This window comes from Canis aureus, chromosome 21 (genome assembly GCF_053574225.1).
Source record: "Canis aureus isolate CA01 chromosome 21, VMU_Caureus_v.1.0, whole genome shotgun sequence".
Lineage (NCBI taxonomy): Eukaryota > Metazoa > Chordata > Mammalia > Carnivora > Canidae > Canis > Canis aureus.
In genome coordinates this window covers 6,590,429-6,600,430 of record NC_135631.1, presented here as the reverse complement: position 1 = coordinate 6,600,430, position 10,002 = coordinate 6,590,429, and the positions used below count along the sequence as shown (strand labels likewise).

Genomic DNA, 10,002 nt, shown 5'->3' with positions numbered 1-10,002 from the left:
CATTCGCACGTCTTCTTTGAAGGAATGTCCATTAAGGTCCTTTGCCTACTTCTTCTTCTTTTTTTTTTTTAAGATTTTATTTATTCATGAGAGACACAGAGAGAGAGAGAGGCAGAGACACGGGCAGAGGGAGAAGCAGGCTCCTCACAGGGAGCCCAACAAGGGACTTGATCCTAGGTCTCCAGGATCACACTCTGGGCCAAAGACAGGCACCAAACCACTGAGCCACCCAGTTGTCCCATTTTGCCTACTTCTTAATCAGGTTATTCTTTTTACTACTGTTGTAGGAGTTCCTTATACATTTTGGAGAGTAACCCCTTATCAACCATTTGCAAACATTCCATTCCATTCCATTCCATTCCATTCCATTCCATTCCATTCCATTCCATTCCATTCCATTCCATTCCATTCCTAGCTACCCTTTCATGTTGCTTCTTTGGCTGTGCAGAAGCTTTTGAGTCTGATGTAATCTTACTTGAAATCTTATAAGAAAATTTTTTTCTTGTTGCCTGTCCTTTTGGTGTCCTATCCATGAAATCATTGCCAAGACCAATGTCATGAGACTTTACCCGTGTTTTCTTCTAGGACTTTAACAGTTGCAGGTAAATCTTTGATCTATTTTCAAGTTTATTTTTGTGTATGGTATAAAGTGAGGGTTCAATTTCATTCTTGTATGTGGATATCCGGTTTTCCCAACATTATATTAAATCCAAGTATCTTTTCACCTCCTCCACCCCTCCACAAGACACAGGCATATTAATTTCTTTTTGTCAATTATTTCTCTTTCTGGTGCTCTCACTTCCAGCTGGATTTCCTTCTCCTGGGAACATTCCTTTCAATGCAGCTCTGCTGATGTTGAAGTCTCTTGTTTTTGTTTTTCTGAAATTATTTTTATTTTTCTTTCATTTTGAAGGATAATTTGCTAAGCATAGAGTTTCCAGGTTGGCAGTTCTTTCAGCGCATAAAATGTCACTCCATACTTTTTCACTTTCAAAAGTTCCGAGGAAAAGTAGTATGTCTATTGAAGGCTATGTCTTTTTCTCTGGGGTTTGGTAGTTGCGGTTCTCGTATTTTTTCCTCCTTGGCCATCTGGAGAATTTACTGAATGTAAAGCTTTATGTCTTTTGGTTAATTTTGGAAAAGTCTTACTGGTGTTTCTTCCACCTGATTCTTATCCCCTTCACTTTCTGGGACTCCAAATACATGTAGCTTTTTGCTACAGCTTTTTGCTGTGTCCTCTATTTCTTGTAGGTGCTTTTCTGGATTTTCCATCCTTTTCCTCTCCACACTTGTTTTCCTGTTTTCTACAGATCTATCATAAGTTCCTAAATCTTATCTTCTGCTTTGTCCAATCTCCTTTTAAATTCATTTATGGGGTTCCTAATTTAAATTATTGTACTTTTCAGTTTTAGAATTTCCGTTTGATTTTTTCTTTGTAATAGATTCCAGTTATTTTTTTTGTAATATATAATTTAAATGTGCCAATTGGACACTTATTGTCTTGAATATATTAATAGTTTAAAATCTAAAATCTCCAAGATCTGGATCACCTGCTTTCTCCAATTTTTAAAAAATATTTTATTTATTTATTTATTTATTCATTCATTCATGAGAGAGAGAGAGAGAGGCACAGGCACAGGCAGAGGGAGAGGCAGGCTCCATGTAGGGAGCCCGATGTGGGCCTCAATCCTAGGACTCCAGGACCACGGCCTGGGCTAAAGGCAGGTGGTCAACCACTGAGCCACCCAGGGACCCCCGCTTTCTCCAATTTTCAATCACTCAGCACGTGTTGTCTTCTGGCACATCTAAGTTTTTACTCAATGCCAACATTGTGTATGGAAAATGGTAGCGGCTTTTTGGATGATACAGTTGTCCTTGTGAGGGGATTTGTTTCTTCCAGTAGTTAAGATTGCTCTGTCTCTGCTGTCCCCTTACCCCTGGAGTGTAGTCCTTTGGTGGTTTCAACATGTTCAACATGTTCAACATGTTCCCTCCTCCTTTGAAGTCCCTCCTCCTTTGAAGTCCCTAAACTCCAATTTCTGCCTCCCCAACACTGAGCTGCCTAAAGACTCTTCTTAGCCTCTTAGTTTCTCAGCTATTTTCTGCTTGGCTTTGTAGCATCTCTCCCTGCATAGCTTAGGAATCATCAAAGGCCTCGAGAGGTTATGTAGTGAATGTCAGGCTCACTCATGTTTCTTTGCCCCAAGATCCCGTGCTGTCGGTCTTGGCCTCCTTCATGGCTATCTGCTCCAATTTGTCTTTGAGCCTCTACTTTCTGCGGCTCCTCATACTTAATCAGCTAAGTCCGCAAGGTGAAAAGCGGCATGGACTGTCAGGTTCACTTTGATGCGTTTCCTTTCTCTCTAGGACCCTGGCCCTTCAAGCACATGCAGCCTAGCCTATCTGCTCTCTACTCACTGCCTTCAAACACAAGATTATAGAGGTTCTATTGTTGTCTGCAGGATGTTTAAACTGATGAAATCACTCCGATAGCTGAAAACTTAAGTCCTTTTCTTTGCAATTTCTAATAATTACTTAGCTACCGTATTTATGGTTTGATGCACCATCTCTTAACCTTACCCAGCGGTTTTAAATTTAAATCCTAAACTTAATATTGTCTTTTGTTTGCATTTTCCTCTATCTTCGGCTTTTGTCACTTTTATGTCTTTCATATAAACAATATATTGCTGGTTTTAAGAGTTTATTTATTTATTCATGAGAGACACACAGAGAGAGGCAGAGACACAGGCAGAGGGAGAAGCAGGCTCCATGTAGGGAGCCTGATGTGGGACTCGATCCCGGGACTCCAGGATCATGCTCTGGGTCAAAGGTAGGCGCTAAACCACTGAGCCACCCAGGGATCCCGCTGGTTTTATTTTCAACCCCAGTCTGACCATCTGTCTTTTAAAAAGACAATCTAGATTGGATGTAACAGATTATATCCTTTCTTATTTTTGTTTGGGAGGAGGATTAGGGGAAACCATTTCTCTCTACCTGGAAGTTCAGAAATAGGTGAGGATTATAATGTGGAAGACAAAACCTGGTTAGAAAGTCTAGCTTGAGATGTGTGGCTAAATGGGCTTGTGAATACTTCATTCCCAATGCAGAATCACACACCTGACTACTTGCAGAGCTGTACAACCACAGGTTTTGTCCAGTGGGACAGAGCTTATACATAGACAAGCTAGAACGTACTCCTCAGTAGGCTGGCAAACGTGAAAAAAAGCACATAAGGCATTGAACCAAAAATGCAGATCCTTTCCCAATTAATCAATCCCTCTCTCCTCCCCTGAGTGAGATTAGTTAGAGAGAGGTCAGGAGTGTCAGTGTAGCAATACGATCCCATAGAGAAATGAGACCAGGAGAAAAAACAATGATCCCCAATATTGCCCACTTGTTGATCCTTTTAGTCCATTAGACTTCACCATGAAATTATAGTCAACCATTGTGTGGCTGTTCCCCAAGGAAAGGGAAGCAAAGGTGGGACAACTCTGCCCCACCTTCCTGCTCCTCCCCCACTGCAAGCTTCCTGCAACAAAATGTTGGTTGCAGTTTTAGTGAAGATAATAAACACTGCCCCCCTCTAATCTTGTAAAGTATCCCCTTGGAGAGAAGACACAGCAAATGTGGATTTACAACATTCGTTTTATTAACGAACCTGTTTTGAAGAACATGGTTTGGGTGTTTCCTAACACTTGATCCTTGGGTTAGACACATTTACCCACCCGGAACAGGCATTGGACAAATGCAAACCTCTATCTCCAAGGACAGAAAGATTATTGTATGGTGACGGGTAACCGAGAATATATCATGGGCAGACAAATCTAGGCTGAATTCCAGAAAACACTGACCCAAGCATGCTCAGGTCCTCTTCCCAAATCCACCAAGATCTGGCCTCTTCTCTTCTGCTGGGGAGGAAAGGGAATGCCCTGGTCACCATGCAACAAGGGCAATGTGTCCTCCCTAATGATGTTCAGTGTTTGCTTTATTTTTTGCTCCTTTTCCCTATCTTAAAAAAAATTTAAGGTATAAATTACGTGTAATAAAGTGCATAGATTTCAGGTGTTGAGTTCAGTGAGTTTTGACAAATGTCTACAGTCATGTAACCTCCATCACAGAAGATCCAAGTTTCCTTGGGCCCCTTTACAGTTAATCCCTCCCTTCTCCTTCAGGAACAAACCATGTACTCATTTCTAGCCTTGTCAGTCTGATTGGTTTTAGAGCTTCACATGAAGTACTCTTGCTTACATGTCTCACTCCTTTCCTTTGACGTTTAAGATTGATAACACTAAATTACATATTAACATATTGCACTTATCATAGTTCCTATTTATTGCTGAGTGATATTCTATTGTATTAATATGCCATAACCCACTTAACCATTTTCCTGCTTTTGGGCATGTTTTTAATCTTTTGTCATTATGAATAAAGCAACAATAAATATGCTGGTCTATCATCTGTGGATATAGATTTTCATTTCTCTTGGATGAATATCTAGAATGGCCAAGTCATAAGGTAGAAATAGCCCCAATTTAAAAAACTGGAACCTTGCCCAACAGATTTCCATGTTGGATGCCTTCTTTTAGACAGCAATGTGAGTCCCAGTGGCTTTACATTCTCATCAGTACTTGGTATTGTCAGTTTTTTTTTTAACTTTATCCATTCTTCAGATGGGAAATGCTTTTTGTGGTTTTAATTTGCATTCCTGGAAGACTATTGACACTGAATGATTTTTCATATTCTTGGCCACTCATGTACCTTCTTTGTGATGCTGTCTCCTGCCCATTTGTTAAACTGGGTTTTCCATCTTATTTTTGATTTGCATTTTTCTATCTTCAGGGGATGAGTCCTTTATCAGGGCACCCAGAGATCATTTTCTTCATGGCAGGCCAAGGCCTACTTGTTCATTCTGAAGAACAGAAAAATTTCATTGTGGTAAAATCCCAGTGCATTTTTCTTCTGTGACTTGTGCTTTGTGTTCTAAGAAAACTTTGCTCATTCCAAAGCGGTTTAGATATTCATGTTTTCTTTTAGAAGCTGAAGTGCTTAGGTTTAAGACTTTGAACCTACTCTGAATTAGTTTTTGTAGAAGGTGGACGGTAGTAGTCAACGTTCATTTCTTCCCATACAAATACCCAATCGTTAGTTAGGGGCTGAAAAGACTTCCTCATGTCACTGCCTTGGCAATGCTGCTGAAAGCCAAATAACTGCATTTGTGGTTTTTTTTTTTTTTTTTTTTTTTTGCATTTGTGGTTCTATTTGCAGATTCTATTCCATCTCCTTGAGCTACTTCAGGGGCTGGCAACCTCTCTGTAAGGGGCCAAGAGTCAGTGTCCTGGGGTCTGTAGGCTCCATGGTCTCAGCTGCAACTACTCCACTCTACCAGTGGATCATGAGAACAGCCAATGGGGGTCAGGTCCAGCAGCAGGTGGGGGCAGTCCCAGAAGTCACCTAAAGGTCTTTATTCCTGTGAGTTCACTCTTCAAATTTAATTCTCACATGCACACTGATCTGCTTCAGAACTGTTTTGAGCACTATTCAGTCTTTGTTAACATTTCTACTGTTTGGCTATCAAACATGCCATGCAGCCAATCTCCATTTGTTGTGCTACTTTGAAATTAAACTGTCAAATTCTAAGCAAAACAAAACAAGGCAAAAGGCTTTGCCTAGGAGTATACTAACAGCTAATATTAAATGCACATTTACAGTCAAGTATTATTCTACTACATAGAATATTGTGTTACACTTAATCTTGACAACTCTGTCACTTGCTAGCTGGGCATCCTTGGAAAAAAACCAGTTCACTTGTACTCCTCTTGTGCATGTATAAAATGACAGCAGCTATCTAGCTCATAAAATCACTGTGAAGTAAAGTGAATGCACATAAAGCACTTAGAACAGAGCTGGCATACAGTAAGGACTCTATTCTATGTTAACAAGTAGAGAATCCTCCAGGAAAATAAAAACCAAACTAAACCAAATGCCTCACCTAAAGCAACATGCAGCAGCACTGTCAGCCGCCATGGTCCTTGCCTTTGATGCATGCAGAACATATCTGGGGGTGGGGGTGGGGGGATCGAGATCACTGCAAAGGCAGCGCTGTGTCATCTCTCTTTGGTAAGTTCTGAGTAAGTAGTAGAGATGGTGAAGGCAAAGGGAGCCAGCATATGCTGAATGCTGAAAATTAATGACTGAAAAGGGATTAACACGGATGGGAGTGAGATTGAGAAAGAGGAAAGTACATCAGTGAAGAAAGAACACAGGGTGTGCAATGAGTCAAGTGGCGATCAACAGCATATGAATACGCTGTTCCAGTAAAGCTACCCGTAAATAACAGGTGATGGGCTTGAGCTGGCACATGGGATGTAGCAGACCCCTGGAGCCACCTGACTGGAGTGAAGCAGCGTGAGTTTTCAGGAGGCACGGGTTTTAAGTACAACAGCAGGTTCTAAGCCAGGATTAGAAAGGTTAGCTTGTGACTTTATGGGGCTGAGAAGTAAGCAAAGGGTTAACACTAACATTTATTAACCATTTACCATAGGCAAGAACAATTCTACTTTTAGGCCTGTAAACTTTATCAAGTCCCATTCTGTCAGGAAAAGCAGCTGAGACAAAGAGAAATTAGTCCTTATGAGAGGGTGAGGTGGGATGAGAACACAAGCCCCTGTCTTCAGAGCCCTGCCCTCGATCACCCGGAGGGATGCCTGCAGAGCCCTGGTATGCAGAGGCATGTGCCTGGACCAGCACAGAAACCCCTGGTGAAGACAGGTTCTGAGGATCAGGAACCACACACTTGTTTATGTGAACAGGTGGAAGGAGAGTGAAAACCAAGCAGTGAGGTAGTACTGCATGTTAAACATCATAATGGAAAACCTGAGAAATTTTATCACCAAAGAATTACACTACTGGTAGGGCTGAGAGCCAAGAATACAGATTGGAGAAGTGCAACCCATGGAGCAGGTGAGAAGCTAGAGACCAGATAAACCATTGAAAGAGCTAGTGGCAATTCTGTCAGAAGTACACCCACTGAACACTTGTGGGCAAGATGAGTCCCTGACACTAGGGATGGCATACCCTTAACTCGGGATATGAAATACAGCCTGTGAGCTTTGTCAGAAAGCCCTGACCATTAAAAATTAATGGTGCTATAGCAGCAATGTCCATAATAGCCAAAAAGATAGATGAATGGATAAAGATGTGATAGATATCACTCAGTCATAAAAAAAGAATGAAATCTTGCCATTTGCAACAATGCAGATTGAACTATAGGATGTTATGCTAAGCGAAATAAGTCAGAAAAAGACAAGTATCAGATAATTACACTCTTACGTGGAATTTAGGAAACAAAACAGATGAACACAGGGGAAAGGAAGGAAAAATAAGACAAAATTAGAGACGAGACAAACTATAAGAGACTCTTAACTCTAGGAAACAAACTGAGGGTTGCTGGGGGTGGGGTGGGGAGATGGATGGGGTAACTGGGTGATGAGCTTGAAGGAGGGCACGAGATGTAATGAGCACTGTGTTATATGCAACTGATGAACCACTCAATTTTCTCTCTGAAACTAATTACACATTGTTAGTTAAACTGAATTTAAATAAAAAATTTAAAACAGTAGGGAAAAAGAAATCAATGGTGCCCTCACATACCTTGTCTGGTTATTAAAGCCTAAGCAAGGTACAAGAGATTTCTAGAAACAAAAAAATTAGACTTTATTTTTGTTGTAGTTATTTTTAATACAGGTAACTGTATTGTAGACATCTGTTAGCCTCGCAATTCAATGAGGCCAATACACAGAAACTAGAGACTAAATGAGAGTGTACTTGCTCCTGGCCCTTGGGCTGGCACCCCCAACAGACTTTCTTTTCATTCTTATGTCCTTTCCCTCCCATGTAAGACAAACTAAACAAAACACTACTCCAAAGAAAAACATCAAGTGCCCTGGCATCAGTGGTAGGTGGGATGCAACAAGATGCTGTTACCTTAGATGGGATGGAAAAGCCAACCAAATCCAAACTGTGTGGAGGCAGCAGTGCCATCCCTGGAGCCAAGCCCTGGAGGTGGCCAGCAAGGCTCTTCACCAGGCAAGACAATAGTGTACCATCTATCAGCGGTCCCCGAGGTCCGGCGCCATGGAAGTCAGCATTCTTGAGACAAGTGAAAGGAGCCCTGTCCTCTGGTGGCGCTAGGTTCCAGAGGAGAATGCATGAGGACAGTCTCTTCTGAGAGGAGCTCACAACAGAAAGGGTTCCTGAGGAGGCACGCAAAGGCCAAGTAAGGCACCCTTGCTGTCCGTCCCAGGGCACGCCACAGTCTCTACTGTCCTTGACAGGTCTGCCCTGGTAAGCCTCACACAGAATTTCTACACCATTTACAGTGAAAAAGTAAATAAGAAATAAGGCATTAAACATTTGATTTTTTTTTTATTTCCATATGCAATGTAATGTTTAGGCACGCTGCTTGGGATGCTAGTTCTAAAAAAATCGTTGGCCATTATTCAGAATATCCTTTTGGTTTTAAATACTGGTCAGGACAAACAAATGATGTAAAAATACGTGAATAGTTGTCTATTACAGAAATGAAAACCTGATCTGCATCTAAAAGTGCAAGAGGTGAAGAAATTTAACCCTTTCCCCAGACGATATGGCAATATATGATATATTGCTTCAGCTGTTTGAGAAGGCTGTGATGTATTTTTATATTGACATAGAAAATTATAAATTACATTGAATTAGTATCCATAATCACTATATATATACACAAACCAGTTCTAAAAAAAATACACTGGTTTAGGAGTTACGAGTGGAAACCTCACAAGGTACAGGAGCACAATTACCATGCTTAGGTGCCAGGTTCTGATTTCTAGTTGGAAACACTAGCCTGTAAAATGAACGTGCTCTAATCCATCCGTAGCACGAGCATTCTTCGACTGGCCTGCCTGATATGGTTTAGGCTTGTTAAATATGCAAATTGCTCAGAAATGTTCATTGGTGATGCTTGTTAACAAGGTAAATTTTGGTGAATGGGTTAAAAGGCAGAGGAACTACCAAAACAAAACAAAAAACAAAAACAAAAACGAAAAACAAAAGAACTCAAACCACAAGCCATGTACACTCCAAATAGTCTAGTGTTTCACCTGTAGGAATAACCATTTCAAGCAAACAAGACTTTAACAGAACATATGGCTTTACAATAACATCAATTTATCAACTAAGTTGTAGCAATAAATACTTAATCTCTACCAATAGACTTACATTTTTTGATCCGTTTAAAACAATACAGAAAACAGTTACCAATCAAAAACTGGTTATAAAAAGAACACCAAATATTTCTTATTCAAAATCACGTTTGTAAGTTAGAACAACCAAAATAACACTTAGAGGGCATTTCAACCCCACATCTCCTTGCCAGCCTGGAAGAGAAATGAATTCAGAATTTTGTACAAGGTGAAAAATGTATGAAAACTGCCTAATACTTTGGTCACACTAATAATTGTCAAATAGTTATGTTTCAAATACAATAGATCTGTGTATTCACTTTTATAAAACTATTCTTACAGCCATTTTAACTATAGTATTACTACTATTATTACATGGGTGGCACGATCTTATTTCACAGGCTACCCATTATTTAGAACAATACAATATAAACATACGCAAAAATTCTTGGTATTTGTCAATGTGCAATATTTTTACACTTCTGGATTTCTCTGTACAATGTCTTAGAATCTAGAATATAAAGGTTGCTGGTCCTGATCCCTTGCAGAGTGAGTGCAGCAGTGACGGCTTGGTGGGCTCCAGGTGACGTCTCCAGAGGCCCTGAACGGTGGCGGCCTGCAGTCCTCAGCCAGCAGCAGCAGGGGTCACTCATCATACGGGGCCATTGACGGATGTGTCGCCTGGCATGCTTGGCTGGTCAGTCCTGCAGAGGAAAAGACAGACATGTGAGGCATGTGAGGCAGAAAAACCAACTTGGTTTAGCTCCTTGAGCATGGGAACATT

General features: G+C 40.8%; 1 protein-coding gene and 1 long non-coding RNA gene across 26 annotated transcripts in view; one reads left to right on the top strand and one right to left on the bottom strand.

Moving 5' to 3' along the window:
- Positions 1-414: 414 nt before the first annotated feature.
- The window catches only part of LOC144292434 (uncharacterized), a 28,311-nt gene continuing 18,723 nt past the window's right edge, over positions 415-10,002 (top strand). For all 3 annotated transcript variants that reach the window (XR_013359833.1, XR_013359831.1, XR_013359832.1), the window contains exons 1-3: positions 415-602; positions 7,899-8,343; positions 9,767-9,949. This is a non-coding gene — a long non-coding RNA (uncharacterized LOC144292434). The remainder of the gene's footprint in view (positions 603-7,898; positions 8,344-9,766; positions 9,950-10,002) is intronic.
- The window catches only part of PPP6R3 (protein phosphatase 6 regulatory subunit 3), a 148,450-nt gene continuing 142,075 nt past the window's right edge, over positions 3,628-10,002 (bottom strand). For all 23 annotated transcript variants that reach the window (XR_013359821.1, XR_013359822.1, XR_013359820.1 and 20 more), the window contains one exon: positions 3,628-9,922. Coding sequence is in view for 12 of the 23 variants with exons in the window: in XM_077862689.1 (XP_077718815.1) it covers positions 9,871-9,922 (52 nt within the window). In the remaining 11 variants the exon portion in view is untranslated. The remainder of the gene's footprint in view (positions 9,923-10,002) is intronic.